We start from the raw sequence: 20063 nt of genomic DNA, 5'->3' as shown, positions 1-20063 counted from the left end.
ATAGCCTGCATATGTATAATTTCTTATTTTAGATTCTACATAGTAAGAATAAGAATACATTTTCATTCTCTCACAGTGAGACGTGTGTGTTACGACAGCAGCAAGAGAAAAACTCCCAAAAATAGTAAAAAAAAAAAATAATAAATAAATAGATGAATTGTGTTTCTTCTTCTTCATCCATTTGTACACACACTCATACACACAGTACATATTCCACATGTGCTCATTTTACTACAAAAGCCAGTGCTTTTTCTATGCATTCCGGTGAAAATAGTGAGGGCGATGCAGGGTTCCATTTTTTTTTTTATCCAAAAACCAAACCACCAGTTTTCTGACAGGATGACATGCAGGCCAATGACCTGAGCCACACCACAGTACAGTTATCTACTTTCATATCCTGCACTGATTTCACCTTCCGGCATGTCTCAGTGCTAATGTAGACTAACAAGATTAGGATTTATTTTCCCCCCATATATTTAGCTGATAATTGTGCAAATTCTGCATTAACCTGAAGAGCGATGCTTAGCTGTTGAGAAAAGAGTGATTCTTGAAAAACATCCGTGACCTGCTCCACAGGCCTCTCCTCTCACCTCTGCATGATTGGCACGGGCATAGGTTTCCTGCTCAAGAATGAGAGCCCATCTTCAAAGTAATGGCTTACAGCTGCTGCCTGGATAATCCTCATCCTCCCCGTCTTTGATGGGATGCGCTGACATAATAGCCCTGACCATTCTCCCCCCCAAAATTGTTATGGTGTTTTCTCTGAGTGTTGTTCAAAAGCAAAAGGGGAGTAGGTGACATTGCTGCACGTGTTGCTAAATGTGGCATGATTATCAAGCGCCATAACCAGCTCAGTGCCCCCTCCTCCTCCCCCTGCGCTCTCTCTTTTTTTGTTTCTTTTGTCCTGTCCTGTTCTCCTGATGCTTATCTTTGCAGCAGAAGCCTTAAATGTGATGTCTGCTGAGGAGAAATCACTGGTAACTTGTGGTCAGAGTTTAAGATGTTGTCACAGTTTTAAGTTGCCTGTAATATGTCCAAAGGGATAGTGCATGGGTTTCCAAAGTGCCTGGAAAAGTTGAGGAAAAAGAAGAGCCTTTGTCCCTCAGCTGCACTTTGTACATCCAAAGTGTTCATTAGATACAACAACACTCTGTTGGCTTTCATTTTCTTTTTAATGTTTCTTTTTTTCACGTCTGCTCTTTAGTGCATTTGCTATTACAAGCCTCGGCAGTGTGATAATCTGTCACAGAGAGGGAGAGACAACTAGAGTTGATGTAAAAAAGAAGAAGAAGGAAAGAAAAGTGCAGACAGGGGATTACAGGTATGTGGTGGCAGGATTAAAAAAAGGAGGACGTAATGATTCCTCTGGGAGAGTGGTATGTGCTGAGACAGCCTCTTTTTTTTTCATTTATGAGTCCCGATTCGGGGAGGCCTAGGTAAATATTGACAGCTTTCTCTGTTTGAGATGCAGCCATTGATCCACACAGGCGGGTCTCATCGCTTGATCTGCACAATCAGGTGTGGGAGGAGGAAAAGCAAGAGTCGGGATGTGGGTCGTCATGCTGGTGGTCCTCTTTGTGGTGTCGCCGATGTAACACCAAGTGTCATGTTACCAAAGCAGCTGAATGTCCCGAGAGTGGATTTAAGGTGGCGACGAGTGTCACAGGGATCAAGTGAAAGGAGAAATTGGTAAATGATCACCCAAATCTACTTTTAAGACTGATTTCAGTCACACAACAGCTCTTTCTGATGTCCCTACGGAGCTTAAGAGACAGAAGTGGAGTCTTTTCTACCGCTAACGGCATCACCCGCCACAGCTCATGTGTTTCTATATATGAAATCATCATTTACATCTTCTGTCTGTCTCCCGTTGGTACGCTGGCCCAGCAGCCTAGTCCTCAAAGCACTAATCAGGTAATGTTGGGAAGGTTGAATGGCGTGCCTCCCCCCCAGTCAACCTTCACTGCTCACACAGTGGTGTTGTTTTAAAGAGCATTCTTTCGCAGCTGAACTTGGAAAGGTATTAAAGTGGGATTAGGCTCCTCCACAATCCACTGCTTGTGTCATTCAGGGAGTTTGTGTTCTCCTCTCCCCGCCGCCACCTCCCACTCCTCCTCTGTTTGATTGTGGCTAGCCGCAGGAGTGGGACTGACTGTGCCTTTCAAAGGAGAGGGGTAGGGTTAAATCCCTAGTCCACTGCTCCCTGCTAATTCTCCTTGTTCCTTAGAGAAGGATTTACTTCTGCTGCCAGCTTCTCAAAGGCCTTCTCTGCCCATCCGAAAAGTCGGCGTTGCCTTCCTGTGGAGGTGTGGTTGCCATAGAAGGGGCGTCATGCGTGGCTATTCCATCTGAACCCCACTGAGAATGGGGACTGGGGACTGAAAACAGGCAGAAAGTCCGGATTAGACCCGAGGACAAAGCAGGACAGGAAGATTCCAGAAGGGACGAATAGGAATTACAGCAGCAAAAATAATGCAAAGTGACAGAGAGGGGAAATAGAAAAATAATGGCTTACAAGATTAGACCCGGCAAGGAGAAAGAAGAAAGGAAAGAGGGCTGAATGAGAATGTTTTCATCTAGATGAGAAGATTTGAGAGAGCGGTCGTAGGTGAATGCAGAGTCTCGGACGCATCAAAACCATGCTAACAAGTCATTTCCTCAACTTTTTACTCTGTCTGAGCCTAAGCCGGCAATCATTAGCTAAACATTAGGGTTAGAGCTGGGAACTTGTCTTGACAGATTCATCACCTCTGTTTCCTGATCCCAGCATGTAACATGGTAATCCCCCCCAAAAAAACACAGACAAGTCATTGAATATTCAGTTTTTTACATGCAGGAATGAATCGATGTGAGGATCTTCTCATGCCTTTTCTCTCGTCTTCTTACTTTGAAACCTAATTGCTCCGGCCTTTTATTTTTTTTTAGTGACCAAACTTGTTGGTTTGTTTAGAAGACAGATCCAGGTTGGCGGGTCACTGCAACAAGAGCACTGCTTGTTTGAGAAAGATGCCAACATTTCTGTTTTGAGGGATTATCCTTGAGGTTTTTCCATAGTTCAATAATAATCTTCTTAACTTATTGTAATAAATGAAAGATTAAAGGATTTTATGAACCCTCGGAGTGCCAGCTCTGACATCTCTGTTGTTTTCCTGCTGCATGATGGAGGGAAAAAAAAAGGAAAATAGATGCTCTCACCATCTTCTGCTGACAGATACAGGTTGCGATATTCATTATTCAAGGTGGAGATCTAGAAAGTAGTAAAACAGACGATTAATTGTTGTGATGTAATTAAGATGATATAAACTGCAGCTCTCCTGATTCTGATCTGATGAGCAATTATTTTAGTAAGCTGCATAAGCAACCAAGAAGAGCACACTTGTTTTCAGCACGCATGCAGCTGCTCACACACGCACCCGTGAGTGTGAACACACACACAATATTAGTACTCAATCAGTACCTATAACAGCATTACCATAACAAAACCATGCTCTGGTTCCCCTGCTCTCATATTTACACATTATATTCATCACTATCGTTCATCCCTGCCCGAACCAGCAGATGATGTCAATTGCTCCTCTCGCTGCCTCCCTGCCTTGCACAATGAAATAGATGTTCAACCACAAATAGATAGGCGGTTGCCAGCTGTCTTCCAGACCGGAGCAAACAAAGAGGCCGCTAATAAATCCAGCTTTACGGCCGGACAAGATCAACCGCACTCCCTGCCTTCTTGCTCCATTTAATGTGGTTTCTTCTGAACAACAGAGGATGAATTAAATGCTTCTCAGTCACCAATAAAACAATGCAAACATCTTTGCTGAAAGGATATAAAAGAAGATGGAGGTGTTGTCAAGGAAATGGTGATAGAGGTAGCGCTGCACTGTAGAGGCATGGTATTAGACACGGCAATGAGATATGACCAGTAGCCAGCGATGAATCATGGGCTTCGATATGGTATCTGATGCATATAAAGTATTGTGGATATTAAAGAAATGTGTACATTGATGACAAATGCTTGATTGGGATCACAGCGTCTGGTGATCAGTGCACTAGAACACGATCCAGTCTCTTTCTGTTTTTTTTTCTTCTTTCGTTTGGGAAAGGGGGTTTTGTGCACATGACTAAGCGCACTTTGGAGTGATGTAGAGCTGGACCCACCCTAAAATTTTAACAGATGACTTGTTGCCAAAGGAGGTACCTCTCCGACTGCCCACAGGGTCAACGAGCTGACTTCAAAAAGCCCTTGATGGGCGGCTGAAGCTTTACTCAACTGTGGCCGTAGTCAGTTGAAAGAAAATAGGAGTAAATGCTGATCATAGAAATGTGCGCCTAGGCGTAGCAGTTCTTACAATACGAACGGATGAATGCTCTCTGTGCTTTTCACAGCAGAATTTTACTCACACTTCTCTCTTCTTTTTTTTTTTTTTTTTTTTTCTCGCCCTGTAGGTTGTTTGCAACCAAGTGCAGCGGCTGCATGGAGAAGATCGCCCCCACGGAGTTTGTGATGCGCGCCTTGGAGTGCGTCTACCACCTCAACTGCTTTTGCTGCTGCGTGTGTGACCGCCAGCTCAGGAAGGGCGACGAGTTTGTCCTGAAGGAGGGTCAGCTGCTTTGCAAGGTTGACTACGAGAGGGAGAAAGACTTACTCAGCTCTGTCAGCCCAGATGACTCAGACTCAGGTGAGCCCTCCGCAGCCTCTCACGCAGGAGTGAGAACAGCACTGTGGTGCGATCATCACATGGCACTGAGGTGTTGTATTCTGTATACTCTGTTCCATCACAGCGGTAGGCAACATAGACACCCTCCATGAGGAATCTGAACTGAATCTTCCGGGCTTCATTATTAAATTATTATTATCCTTAAATATATCACAACATCAAACCCTTTTCTTGTGGCCAGATCGTTTGCTGAGAGGCCTGAGATGTTGCATGAGCTACAAAGAGTAGAAACTTCTAACGTGGCTCCATCTGCAACCAGTCTATGGCTGATACGTAGCAAGGATAGGTTTATAATACAGTAGGAAGTGGAAACAGGACAAAGCCAAGCCACCCTATATTAATGGCTCTCCATGCGTGGGCAGGATCTGGAGCTGGAAAGAATTAAATCACTGTATCATGGTGAGTGACAGAGGGATTTGGGGCCTTGCTGTAGAAAGCCTGCTCCTCCGCTCTTATCAGCTCTCGTGCTCCTCGCCTATAGACTCCACACACCGAGGCATTTCGCCAAGCCCCACTGTTCACTACCATCTGGCTCACATTTAAACACGCACAAAAGCGGGGAATTTGTCAAATACATCTGTGCCTGTGTCAACTTTTGTCAACCTGTGGGAATATTTGCTCCGCATCCCCCTCGTTTGCTCGCATCCGAGCACATCGCTCAGGCACGTATTTTTTGCGCACATCTCCAAAGCTTCAGCACGGGGAAATTGTCGACATGAGCAGAGGTTAACCTCGGCCGGTGGAAGCCGAAACGTGGATTTTCGGTGGAGAAATGTAGACGCATATCAGAACCAGATGAGGAGACAGCGGGCCCTCATGTGTGAGCTTCTCCTTTCACTCACCAGAGCCCACAGTCATTAGGCTTTGTTAGCAGCACGGCTGTTTCAGATTTGGAAGCACTTGTTTTTATCTTAACATGCAATGATAATTGTTATTTATTTGTAATTCAACCTAGAAATATTTAACCTCACTGGAGATTTAAACCACACATATTTCCAAAAATTTTAACTAAAAATCAAAGTGAAAGTACATATAATTCATTTCCTCGACATTAATGATGTATGTGTATATGTATGTATATCGCCTGAAAAACCTTCATTCTGTTTGCATCCTCCTCAATAGAAAAATCTATTGATCTTGGAGATTATTAAATATTCAGGCTTGAATTTGTGTCAGCTGCAAATTTCTGGAAAGATAAATGCAAGACTTGGGATATTTTACAATAGAGGTAGAAAAAAAGGAGTAGCTATAATGTCTTTTTATAGATAATAAAGATATCAGTACAGAGTTTGTCATTATTTTGAGGAGTTAAATCCGAGCAGGGCTTACATTTGCTTTATCAGCTGAAGGGGGATGCATTTCCCCCATGAGCCTCTGTTGAATTTTTGTATGTCATGCTGGATGTAGTATCTTGTAAGAGATTGATTTAGTGTAAATCAGGCAAAGCTGAAAGCAATAAATAACTTGTGACACTACGTCCAGTTCACTGACGAATGGACATATTTCACTGTGCTCTTGACAGACTTCTGCAAGTGCAGTTGTACATGTGGCCTTCTCTTTTTGTAGTAAATTGATATTGAAGTATCAAAAACACATGTGGCTCATTTGATTAAGCATTTGTGCCACATGAATCTGCAAGAATAGAAATGGATGAAAATCTATTTATCAGCGGCTAAAAGGCCGTAGTCAGTTCAAGCTCCTTCTGATGACACCAAAAAAAATGGTTATTTCTGCAGAGAAAAGTGATGATGAGGAGTTGGACATCAAACCAGAGAAAGGCATCGGAAGCCAGGGGAAAGGGGATGATGGGAAGGATCCAAGGAGGCCCAAAAGACCACGCACCATTCTGACCACTCAGCAGAGACGGGCCTTCAAGGCCTCCTTTGAAGTGTCCTCAAAGCCCTGCAGAAAGGTAAGGCGACGTTTAACTCATCAGCAATGACAAAGTGAGGGCTTCTTTCGATTTGTATTCTCAGATTAAGACGCGGCCCACGAAGCTAACGGTAGTTTGACGAATAAAATTCTCAAATTAAAAAAATCCCCCCCCATCACCAAGCCGAGCTTTGAAGTGGCAAGCAGCATTCTGGTCTGCGTTAGCCGAGGCAGGCCGCTGTAACGCGGCCCGTCTGCATCAAATGTCACACTGAGATAGGAGAGCAGCCGCTGTAGCCGGGTAGCCGGGGCGCTGCGCTCGGTCCAAGGCTTTGAAGAAGCAATAACCAAGAGGTCCAAAAGAGACCACTGCTCAGATTCAAAGCAAATCAAAAAAACAGTGTGCCTGTTGGAAAATGTGGCAGAAATGTTAAGGGGGTAAAGTGTTTCAGGGTGTATTCAGTCGTCCTGTTGCCTGATGTGATTCTGAAAACATTTTGCCTCTGTGTCTTTAGGTGAGGGAGACGCTGGCTGCGGAGACGGGACTCAGTGTTCGGGTGGTCCAGGTGTGGTTCCAGAACCAGAGAGCTAAGGTGAGAGAACTAACGCAGGATGGACTACATTTTGTGTCCTCAAAAAAAAAAAAAAAACACAAAAAAAATGCAGCTTTGCACCATTTTAAAGTCCAGCCAATAAATCACCACAACTATGTGTGTTAAACTTATCGCTGCATTCCTTCCACAAATACAAAGAGCAGAGCGAGGAGTTGGAGATCCAACTCACCCTCGCATAAATGTCTACGCCCTCCTTTTTTCTGATGATTATCTCGCAGAGACCTTTGATAGTTGACAATGAAGTGCACTCTGATACAGACTTGCTTCAGTTCATTCAAGGGTGAACAACGAGGAGCATCCTTTTTAAATTAAAGGCAGCGTGTTAGTTTTGGGGGCTCCTCACAACTCTGACTCCTTCGTTTCAGATGAAGAAGTTGGCAAGAAGGCAGCAGCAACAGCAAGAACAACAGAACTCTCAACGGCTCGGCCAAGGTACGGCACTGCACACGCACAGATCCCAGGCAACATATGCAGGTGGGATTTGGGGAAAATAGTCGCTGAGTTGCCCTCTATAGTGATGTACTGTGTATCAATACATATGTTTTCTCGTGATAGTGTAATCAGGCTTCTACAAAACTGTTGGAGGGTAATTCTGTGACCACTGATTCAGAAAATATGTGCTCTCCTCCTCCGGCACTGTAATCAAATGTGTGTTCAATAATTACAGTGGACAGCAGATTACAGATATCTCAGTGGGTAAACAAGGGCTCTTCAGAAGTGCGACATTCTGTTTGGGAACCAAACACAATGAATGACACAGATCATTCTTGTAAAACCACCTCAAAGGGGGGCATCGGGGGATGGGTTACCCCCCCCCACAACCACCAGTCAGTCAGTTCACCAAGAGATATGTTTGCAAAGGGACTTGTGGGATGTCACCAAGAGAACTACTGGGTGTTTCCATGGAAATACTAACAGAGAGGCAGGCAAGCGATCCTGACCCACGTAGGCAGTAGGGATGGGCGGTATGGACTAAAAAATGTATCACGATAATTTCCGGCATTTATCCCGATAACGATAAAAAAATACCAATTCAACTCCACCTTTTCAACTATAAATCTATCTCGCTCTCAGATCCGCCATGTTTGTTACACAAAAACGTCATCAACAGGAATTTATCCTTCTTTCTTTCTTTCTTTCTTTCTTTCTTTCTTTCTTTCTTTCTTTCTTTCTTTCTTTCTTTCTTTCTTTCTTTCTTTCTTTCTTTCTTTCTTTCTTTCTTTCTTTCTTTCTTTCTTTCTTTCTTTCAGGCTCATTTCCTTCCTTCCTTCCTACCTTCTTTCCTCCTGCTCTCTCCTTCCCTCTTCCCTTCCTCTTTTCTCCCTTCCTTCCTCCTTTCCTTGTTTTCTCCCTTCTCCCCTTTTCTTCCTTCCTTCCTTCTTTTTTCCCTTCCTTCCTTCTCTCCTCCTGCTCTCCTTTCTTCTTTTCTCCCTTCCTCCTGCTCGCTCCTTCCTTCTTTTCTTCCTTCCTTCCTTCCTTCCTTCCTTCCTTCCTTCCTTCCTTCCTTCCTTCCTTCCTTCCTTCCTTCCTTCCTTCCTTCCTTCCTTCCTTCCTTCCTTCCTTCCTTCCTTCCTCCTGCTCGCTCCTTCCTTCTTTTCTTCCTCTTTTCTCCCTTCCTTCCTCCTTTCCTTGTTTTCTCCCTTCTCCCCTTTTCTTCCTTCCTTCCTTCCTTCCTTCCTTCCTTCTTTTTTCCCTTCCTTCCTTCTCTCCTCCTGCTCTCCTTTCTTCTTTTCTCCCTTCTTTTCTCCCTTCCTTCCTTCCTTCCTTCCCTCCCTCCCTCCTTCCTTCCTTCCTTCCTTCCTTCCTTCCTTCCTTCCTTCCTTCCTTCCTTCCTTCCTTCCTTCCTTCCTTCCTTCCTTCCTTCCTTCCTTCCTTCCTTCCTTCCTTCCTTCCTTCCTTCCTTCCTTCCTTCCTTCCTTCCTTCCTTCCTTCCCGTACGTTGTGGATTTAACGCAGAACCATAAATCATTTTTACACAAAAACTTTATCAAAGGGAATTTATCGTTTTTACCGCGAAATGACAAATTCTTATCGTGAGCAATTTTTTGGACGGTATATCGTGAACGGTAAAATATCGCCCATTCCTAGTAGGCAGGGACTTGTCCTCGCTCATAATGCTCCTTGTGGCTTTTCCCCCTCACCAGACATTCGTGTGACAGTCTTTCCATGTTCTCTCCCATCCTTGCAGAGGTGATGTCTAATCGAATGGAGGGGATGATGAACTCCTTCACACCCCTGGCTCCGCCGCAGCAGCAGCTGGTCGCCATGGATCAGAACGGCTACAGCACAGACCCGTTCCAGCAGGGGCTCACCCCCCCACAGATGCCTGGGGACCATATGAACCCATATGGTGAGCATCCACGGACCAAGACACTCAAACACACACATGCCTGTCCCTTGATCAACCTCGTTGCTCCTCGGTGTGGGACATGTGCTCCGGCCGCAGCTCCATGATTTAAGCTCTCTCTCAGAGACGAACGAGCAGCTTCCCCTCCCACACGAGATAACACAAGTGTTCTTGTGAGCTCTCGGGTTTTGAAGTGTGTTCTCAAATCCGTTTAATATGGTTTTAACTCCTCGCCTCCACTTCTAAGACGGCCCTGTTACTGATGATGTTTTCCGAATGTTGGTGAAAACATGTGGTATGTGTGGACGGTTCGAGATAAACGGCGCACCAAAGAGGGATTGAGGACTGTGTGATCTAATGAAACCACAATGGGAAAAAACAAAAGTCTCTGATTTTTGTTTGATACAAGAAGGAATTAAAACGCAAACAAGGAAGGGGAGGGGGGAGAAAAATCAGTCAATCAAGTGTTAGTGCACAGGATGTAACTGGAATAACACATTTCTGAGTGATGTCCTTAACAGGTCCCAAAGGGACCATTTCCTGAAGTTCATAACTTCCTTATAATTTGCTTCCATTTAGTTCTTCTCAGTAGTAAGAAACCAAATCCCCCGTCTCATCACTCTCCTTTGGTTTGGGGAACAGAACAATATTGGCAAGGCATTAAAAGATATCTCTCAAAACACTGTCCCCATTTTCTGCAACACTATCATTAAGATCCAGAGTGTAATAAAGTTAACTATTCCCCCCAGAGAAATAACACGTTGAGGTTTTATGAAAGGCGTAAACAGTTGCTATTAACCAGATCTTTTAGGAGGATGCCCCCTGTTTACATGCTTCCTCAAAGACTGCGATTGTTCCAGGGAGGGCAGCAAAAAGTGAGCTTTGATGATATCTAACAAAACTGTTCTCACAATTGTGATGACACGCAAGAGCAGTTTCCCAAATTGACTATTAGTAATCACAATTTCCCAACCCTATTATAAATCTCAGTTACAAGAGTATTTCAGTCAGAGGGCTTTGAGAGTGTTTTTTTTTTGCCTCCCCCCCTCAGATCCTGACAGCTTTCTCCTTGTTCTCTCTCCGCAGGTAACGACTCTGCATTCCATGATATAGACAGCGACACGTCTCTAACCAGCCTCAGCGACTGCTTCATGGCGTCATCGGAAGTCAACTCCTTGCAGGCCCGCATAGGGAACCCCATCGACCGCCTCTACTCCATGCAGAACTCTTACTTTGCTTCGTGAAAACAGCAGAGAGACACGCATCAGCACAGAATAAACTGCCCATCTCCACCTACAGCGCGACGACCAGGGGGCTTCCACACTGCAACGGACACGGCCCGCGCCGACGCCCCTGGTTACGCGCGGATGCTTACTCAAAGATCGTAAACCACTTGTCGTAGGAAAGTGAAGAATCGGGGGGAGGGGGAGACCTAAATATTGTTAGAGATTATTTGGTAGGATTGCCTAATTGTCACAAGGGATATTTTTTTGGTTCACTTATAGAAAATAAGTAGATATTGAAGCCACCAATTACACACTCTCAAACCAAATAACACAGTGACTTTATACAGTGCATGATCAATTGTAAACTAAAACGTTTTGTAAGCCCCCTCCAACCTCCACCCCCGGTTAAGAATGTGGTGTTTGGACTGTTTTCTCTTCACACTACATGGACTTTCATGTTCACCGTTAGCATTTTGATCAATTGCCATAGGTTTAGGTATTGTGTTAATAGTAAATAGGTCGCAGCATGTCTGCAAGAGTGACTGTACATTTGTGTATGTATGAGAGGTCGTAATGAGAACGAGTTGTTTAGCGAAGGAAAAAGCGGAGCATTGGGTGGGCAAGTCGGATCAGTGAAGTGTAAATACTTTCCCCAGGCAAATTGGATGTGCATGTTAAAAATGGAAAGCATTCTATTTATTTAACTATAACAGGCTCTTGAAGGTACATTATAAAAGTGAAAAGCTTTATTTAAAAAGATCCTTTTTTTTTTGTTGTTGTTGCGCAATTAGTGAGTTCACGAGTATGACAACTCATCTGTATATCTTATTTTAATATGAAGATTAACCCTTTTGTTTGTTTTTTTTCCCTCTCAGCCAAGCTGTAAATGAGCAAAGTTGCTATTTATTTCGTACACACCATAAACCTTTTGTTGTCTCTGTCCATTGTGCATTCTCAAAATGTTAAAAGTTGCTAATTGACCAAAGTTGACTGGTTTGATAAATAAACAATGTCTTTCTCCTGATAACATTAAATAAATACCCACCAGTGACTGTAAACGTGGTAATAGTTTCCAGTTTTGTATGATCTCCCAGATATGTTTGAATTCTATTCTATTTTATTTTTATTTTTGCTTTCATAGTGGCTCGTATATTTGTCATTATATTTGGTACAAACATTCATAGTTCCATGAGGATGAATTATAAAAATGCAGATGACGTCTAGACTTTTAATGAAGCTTGTATTTAATTCTGCCTAAAATCAAACAGTGGGTTTGACTGAAATACTCACCAAACATCAGAATGACAGGATTATCTTTGCAAGTATGTTAGAACACTGATATTTTACAGAGTCCAATGCATTTACAGCTTCAGCTGTCTTTATTCACCGATCTATGGTTTTACTTCAGCAGTCGGACTCCGTAATAAAGTACGTTTCTGCTCCAGTGTCTGACGTGTCTGCAGAGGGAACGAGGACACTGAGACAGAAGCTTATATATGTGCAGTGAGTGCGAGGTCGGTGAAGTTCAGGTGACATTCCAGTGCAGTTGAACGACTGCAGAGCAATCCACGCCTATAACCTCGGGGCTTGTCAGGCGGTTGCTTGGAAGTACCATCTGGGAGCTTCATCTCTCTGACAGCTTTTCACTGCGGCCAGGCAAGCTTCCACGCACTGTCTGAGTAGTCACGTGACCGCACTGCCAAACATTTGAGGTGTCTTGCATTACTGTGACTCAATATATTGCTAATATTATACCCATGAAAGGGTTTAACAACCTTGGCTGTGATTCCTGAGCTGAAGGAGCGTATGAGAAAGTCTTGTAGAGATGATAAAAGTCAAGATAACTGCTAGACGAACACCTTGATAACAGGTATATGGTGCTGCTAGACAGATGAAAAAACAAAACAAAAAAACTGTCAGATGGACAAGAAAAGCAGCCTGCGTGCATGTGCGCCCTTTGTGTGTGACACAAGCGCTATGAGGACAATGGACAGCTTTGCATCAGGTTCCTGCTATATATAAGGATTAAAGTGCCAAAGACTGAGTAAACAGACGTGACAAAGACTCCCATTTACAGTAAACATGGATGAGGCTGCTACGCACACATTATGTTTGCGGGGAATAGATGGTACAATTGGCTGAAATTCACCCTTTTCAATGCCGGCCAGGTGAGTTTACGGAGAGGTGTCTCGATAGAAAGGAGGACTGAAGGTCCTCCCGCTGACATTGTGCAGGAAACGTGAAACTAAACCCTCAAAAACCCAGAAATTCTCCTACATGGTGATTTTGATAACACATTTTTAATTTGTATTGCTATTCTAAACTGCCCACTCCTGTGCTTGAGTTTAGCAGATTAATCCAAATGAAAACAAGTACATGGTCGCTCTGTTCAACAAAGCTGCAGCAGAGCATAAAATTGATGTTATTAGTTCAGCGTGGTGGTCTGCTGCAATCATTTATTCACAAACTGAACATTAACGGCACTCTGAAGTCTGTATAGTAAATATGTAGTCAACACTTGTTAGCTTAACCTTGTATCAAGACCTACAATCAAGCTACATATTTGGTTTAGAGCTTCAGTTTGTTCCTGATACTTATCTTTGGAAACCAATTTATTTATTTATTTATTTATATACTTACTTTGCAACTCCGTCAGTTTCACAAAGCGTATCTATCAGCCCAAGATCTTGGCACGCTGCATTCAGGTACAGAGAATCACAGGCAGCAGACTTGGGTAAACAGAAGTAAAGCTCGCCATGCATTTTATCAACAATTTCCCTTTCATTCTGTATATATAGATATAAATATATGTCTATATCTCCATCCACTTCTTGTATTTTCCTCACCTCTGACTTTCTCCAGCTCGCTGTTGCCAGTCAGGAGATGAATGAGTGTCAACTATACTGCCACATTTTTGTTGGGCGTGAATCAGCTAAAGAGGTTGGGGAAGCGTGGCCTCGATATGAAAACAGTCACCTCGAAACCTGAGCTGGCGACGCACAAATTCACGGCGAGTTAAGAGTCACCCTTCAGTACACTGTTCACACATTTACTCTTCTGCCGTTCTGGCACCACATAGGAAATGAGTCTATCAACAATATTTTCGTTAGATAACCAAAATCCTGAAATTTTCCACCTGAGACACAATTGGAAGTTTGTGACTCATTTACACTCCTAACTTTTAGCTTACTCTCGCCCAGCCCATGAAAAACATATGGAGCTCAGTTTGTTATTCAGGATAATTTAAAGCAAGCCTCTGACCCTCTGGCCCATAAAAGCACAGCGGGAACTGAAGACAGTAGCCGAAGAGTGAACAACATGGCTGCACATCTCACACTCATTTCATCACACTCATTCAGGCGAGAGGTTTGCTCAAACAATGCAACTCTACTATTTAAAAAAAAAAAAAGACAGTTGCTTTGGATTTATTGTCCTCGTAATTGGCGTTTGCAGTTGTCATTACCCAACACATGCTTTTACAACCGACCCATATTACATTTTTTTAAGTAACCAAACCCAAATGCTTTGCCAGGCCAAAGACACTCAGACACTTGTGGCTTCAGTACAGTCTAGATTTCTTCTCATGATTTCACAGGGTTCGCTGGAGTTCACAACCAGTCTCCAGTGGAAACGGAGGGGGAGCGTTTGGGTGTTTTCACTGGGCATTTTCCATGGCGTGTGGTTAATTGTTCGGGGAGACTTTTAACCAATGTCTGACACATACTCTTTGAGCCCGGAGGGCTTGTGTATAATCAAATCAGAGGCTACGCCACAATTTGGGCTGCAGTGAGGGGCTAGAACCAAACATCCAGCCCTGCTCTCCCAGCAGTGCGCTGCAGAAAGCAGTGTTTGCATCCTGCAGATCTAATAGAAGCAGAAAGTGTCTTTTGTGACAATCATTCAGATGTAGGACGCTATTGCACTCGCAAACCAAAAAATAAGCACAGATACAGCTAATGGAGAAGATTTTATAAGTGATATTAAAGAAATATATGCAAGAAAGGCACAACTCAAAGAGAATTCAGTAGTGATCCACACTGAATCACATACAGTAGTCTCGTGTACTGGAAAAGATGACCGTTTGAACCTTTTCATGGACATTTCAGAAACATGTAAACATATTGCTGCAACTGTTTTTCCACCTCCTACCTTTGTTCCTATGCTGAGAAAAAGATGGTGTGGGATTCACTTTTCAGTGCCCAGGGGTGTAGATAGAGCCCTGGATAGGGCTCAGTAATCCCCACCACTATTGGAGTCCATCTGTTTTGGTTTTCATTTTTCTGCATTATTAGTGCTTATTGGTACACGGTCGAGGAATGTAGCCTGGGTTTTTGAAGTGAAGGAGGAAGGTGATGCCAGGGGCATTAGCCGAAGGAATGATGACCTTAAGGTCTAACACAAGCCAGCACTCCTAACCTCCAGGAGCCTCTCCCTTGATGTTGGAATCCAAAGTCCTGCACTCTCTCCAACCTCAGGCACCGAGGAAAAACTTGCCTCTTTAGCTGGTAACTGAACAATGTCCTGGTTATGATATTTTATCATATGGCAATGCATTTAAAATAAAAACATAAATATTCCTATTGTCACACTCACTCATTCACATTCATAATGTTCTTTCTAATGGCCAGATGGGTAGGAACCCAACTGGATCCAGAAAGCATTTTGATTCTACACAAAATGATCTAACTTGATGTTTTGTCTTAAGATACGCGCTGCCAACACATTCTGAATTGCTGCTGTCATCTATTGATCATTGCAAAAGGATGTGTATTTTGGTAAACCTCAGTTCAGTGAAGTGAAGAGTATAACAATGCTTGATGTCTGGGCTGCGAAAAACTAAACTAGCAACAGCCAACAAGACAAACCAAAGGCATTCAAATGGAAGCCCACAAACTCGTCAGTTTTGGATTTAGAAACCTCTTTTATTCATGTATTTAAGATTTCAGCTGCGGGCAGCTTGAATTAGGGCACTTGTTTTATTTTTTATTTTTTCCTATAATTTAGTTTGTTTTGATCACAAATGGATCATCATACTGTATAGTGAACAAATTGTTTGTTAAAAACCATATTAACTACAAGGGGTAAGAAACATCCCATGATTTACAACAGGTTAATTGTGTAAGGCTAGTGATAGTTCAAATACTGCAAATGTTGAATATAGTTGTCATATGCAGCATAATAAATGTTCTTTGTTCTGTTACTTTTAACAAGAGTTCACCCACTTTTTATAAGTGAGACAAGCAGCAGTAAAGCTTTGAGCTGACACAACTGCGATGTGAGGCTGACATCTACTTGTGTTGTTGGCATGCTAAACAATGTCTTTGATCTAAAGGATACTGCACACCCATCAACAATTATATATGTAAAAAACAAATCAAACCCATCATAACATCAAGTGTTAGTTTGTGAATTTTCCTTTTAAAAGCCCTTGGCTGTCACCATCGTCCTCCTTTGGAAAAAAAAAAAAAGAAGTTTATTAGCAAGCAATGAATCTTACAAACAACCATGGAAACTACTTGTGACCATGTTTTCGCTTGTATGTTTCAGTCTAACTGTACTTTATAAAGCATAAAGCTTAGATTTGATCTAAGCAACATGATGAGAGTAAAACGATCAACTTGTTCCCCTCGATTTCTATTCAAGAAATAGAAATTGAAGAAAGAAAAGTGTTTTTTGCAAACACTGCACTCTCCCCTCTGGCCTTTATATCGTAGATCAGAGGCTACGTCATGCCCACCATCTCAATTAAACTTTCTCGCATGTTTACAATAGTTAATTAGCAACTGGACCAAAGTGCAACGCAGGCTAATAAATGTTCTTAAATTTTATGAAGAAAAATCCTGATGATACGTAGGCCCACAAATTGGATTAATAGTTATTATTGGCTGTGCAACAGTGATGGTTTTTCTCTCCCGTACACATGTGATGTTGACATTTCCTTTTAATAATAAGAGACCAGTTGCAAGATAGATCACACACATTTTACTTGGGAAAGGTGATTAGTTATTTGTGTTTTTCCCTGTCATATCATGCAAAGCTGACTTATATAACTAACTGATACCTCCGTGTTTACACTCATTCCTTGAATAGATATCTTTGCAAACAGAGAACACCAATAGTAACAAGGCAAACCTGATATTTTAACTTTTGTCAAACAGGAAAAGTGAATTAAATCTGAAGCAGTGAAAGGCAGCAATCATAACGGCTGGAGGAGATATGAAAAGTCAGAAGAGGGTGGGCACTGAGGATTTACAAGACAAGTCAATAATATTAATAATGATAAGAAGAACTTTTGTTTTCCAGTGCTTGCCAAAGTTTGATTTCACTGTAATGTCTTTCTCTTGAAGACGAGGGGAGGCCGTCTCTCCTGACCCACTCATGACTTCGATCAGAGTTGCTGTTCACTGCCCTCACAAATATTTCCTCTGGATAGCGGAGGAAAGCCTCAGCCGAGCGATATTTGTAAATGTATGTATTTGTTTTGACAGAAGTCATCTGTGAGTCCGATAAATCGCCTGCAGTGTACGTTCGGAGCTGAGCGTGGACAGTAAATCTGAAAGTCAACAGCCAGTGAGTACTAAACCACATTGGTAGGAACTCCACATCCTGTCCTGTATACCTTATTTTGTATATACCCTTAACTGCTCCTATGAGAGATTTTATATGGACATCTATGATTTAGGGCAGATGTTTTGATCTGAAATACAGCTTGACCTCTATCATTCACCACGGACGATATAAAAGAAGTCTGTTACGTTGCACTCCTTCTGCTAGTTTATGCCAGTTAGATCCAGTTATTAGTAATCTCTAGGTATAATTCTTAAAACTGTGCTTGTAAACAAGCTTGTCTAATGACCGCTGTTTTTCATTTTCTCCGTGACCCTATTTTACGCGATAGTTATTTTCAGAAGACAGAGGTCAGTGCTACTCTGCCCTGATGTGACCTTTATCAGTGCAGCAAAAACCAACATGATTATCAGGTCATCATGACAATAATAATCCAGTGTTACATGTGAATATTACTTGTTTCTCCTGTCTTTCTGTCAAATCTGTGTGTGTGTGTGAGTGCGTGTGTGTGTGTGTGTGTGTGTGTGGGGGGGGGGGGGGTTCTCTAATTGAGTTTTGATGTGCCGAGCATTGATTAGCCTCCAGCTCTCGCGCAGCTACCGGCAGGCAATCATCCTTTGTGTGCCGCTCGGCCTTTGGTGTGTTTTTGACAGTTTTATTATAAGGAGCAAAACGGCCCAAATAAACAGAGGATTAACAGCCGTCCCTCGCTAGCGTTTCAAAAGGTTAGTAAATCTCACCATATGGATTTTTTGGTGTCTCCCCCAAATGTCAAGGCTTAATTATTAACTGTGGGGCCATTTTGGAGAGAGATTTGCACTTTTACAATATTGTCGTGCCTGGTGAGGTTAAGTGTTGGGAGTTCATGGAAGGCCATTGTCCTCCCTTTGGTGTTTAATGAAGATGGATTTAAAGATGAAATGTTGAGTGTAATAAAGACAGTGTGACCTTTAAGGCTTTGCCACAAGAAGAAAACATACAGATTGTTTGACCACACAAGAACAAACTTTAATAAGAAAAAAAAGAAGACAGGTTTTTCCTGACTGAATGTGAAGCTGCATGCCGTGTGAGGTGTGAGCTGGATGACTCAGTTGTTAATAAGTTGTTAATTGAGCTTATTAATTTCTCTTTTTTTTTTTTTTTTACTTCTCAATAGATCAGGATCTGTGAGCGCCAACTCAGGATCATAACCAGCAATGAGCAATAAAGGTTGTGACCTCTCAGCGTGGCTGTTATGAGTAAATATTGATTACACTGCAGTCAGTCAACTAACTGGAGCCACAGAGTAGAACACAGCCATGTATTATGATGCCTTTTTTTTCCTTTCCAAAGAGTAATATCTGTTCTCAGCCATGCCCTCTCCCCAGCCGGTGTGCTTCTCTCTGCTGTGCATATCAGCATGTGTGGCTCTGCACCAGGCTCAGGTTTCCCCGAACTCTTGCTTGGTGCGAGACCTTCACGGTGGTGCATCGGAACAAGCTCCCGGAATTCTGCAGTCCTCGTGCTCGTGCTTCCTCTGGGGCGCTGGCTGGCTGACTCCCAAAACAGCACAGCAGTATCTGAGTTCACATGTTCCTCACTCCCACCGTCATGCATGTCATCAGACTCGCCGTGCCCACCTCGGTGAAAGCACTCTGTTGACTTCCTTTGCTGACAAACGAGACCCGATCAGTCCTTCAGCGTTGGGCTCCAGCCACCGAGCAGGACCTCGAAATAAAATAAGTAAAACTCCGTCAGAAAATATTTGGTTTTACCAAACCTTTTACACAGCATGCGGTTCTCTTTATGAGAGCACAGGGATGTCTGATGGATACATGAGAGAGCTAAAAAAGCTAGGCTATGTCTACATGGTAAATAAAAGACTACAATCAGTTTTAACGTGGCATGAAGACCAGGAACATGTAGAACCTACGAGCCAGGCTCGAAGGGTTTTTTTAAACATCCCTACTGAAGTTAAAATGTTTGTGGTCAGGGGATGGTACATTGTAGGACCAAGGCATGCCCCTGTGTGATAAATGAATCTTAAACATAGCCCAAAGTCAGTTTTAAGTTTCGGCCCTATTTTGGGCATAGATGTGCGTTTGGCTTGAGTCCTTCCAGCAGGAAAACGGTTGCATGCTCGGTTAGCACGTGGATAACTGAGAGGTGCTTTAAGACAATGCTACTTAAAGGGGACCTATTATGAAAAACATGTTTTTTCTTGCTTTAACACAGTGATTCTTAACCATAGGGCCGCGGCCCACACTTGGGCCGCGAGCGCCATCTAGTGGGCCGCCAAAAAAAATTCAGTTTTGTACGTTTGGGCCGCGAGGGCCGTGGGACTGCATAGCAACTCCCGACCAAATGAGGAGAAGACACTCAGCTAACTGTACGTGTAATAGTAAGAGAAATGGTGTGTCTTTACAGAGAAAATCCTTCATTTTGCACAGAGTAGGTTTAGATCCGCCAGGATTAGGGATCGATTAATTGGGTCTGCGCCCAGAGCGAGCGAGCAGGGCGTGCTCATTTATCCCGACGTGTCCCCGCGGCCGGGGAGGTCGGCTGAGGCTGCCGCTCGGGCGGTGGGCTCCGTCGTTGAAGGATGCTGCTGAAGGATGGTAGATGTAGATGCGTGGGCTGTCGTGTCTGCTGGACTGGACTGTTCGGGCTTTCGAAAAAGCATCGGAAAGTAACTGCTGCAGCGCGACCAGAGAGCTGCGGTGCGGGCTGTGCCCGTCGCAGC

At 43.2% G+C, this 20063-nt stretch overlaps 1 protein-coding gene across 2 annotated transcripts in view; it reads left to right on the top strand.

Annotated features, from left to right (window-relative positions):
• lmx1bb (LIM homeobox transcription factor 1, beta b) overlaps positions 1-11812 on the top strand; it is a 47115-nt gene extending 35303 nt beyond the window's left edge. For both annotated transcript variants that reach the window (XM_061729911.1, XM_061729910.1), the window contains exons 4-9: positions 4444-4676; positions 6452-6627; positions 7103-7180; positions 7567-7633; positions 9390-9551; positions 10635-11812. In XM_061729911.1, coding sequence (XP_061585895.1) covers positions 4444-4676; positions 6452-6627; positions 7103-7180; positions 7567-7633; positions 9390-9551; positions 10635-10792 — 874 coding nt within the window. In that variant the 3' untranslated portion in view covers positions 10793-11812. The remainder of the gene's footprint in view (positions 1-4443; positions 4677-6451; positions 6628-7102; positions 7181-7566; positions 7634-9389; positions 9552-10634) is intronic.
• The last annotated feature ends 8251 nt before the right edge of the window (positions 11813-20063 follow it).

The sequence above is a fragment of the Cololabis saira genome, chromosome 9, assembly GCF_033807715.1.
Source record: "Cololabis saira isolate AMF1-May2022 chromosome 9, fColSai1.1, whole genome shotgun sequence".
Taxonomy (NCBI): Eukaryota; Metazoa; Chordata; class Actinopteri; order Beloniformes; family Belonidae; genus Cololabis; species Cololabis saira.
This window is presented reverse-complemented; position numbering and strand designations above follow the sequence as displayed.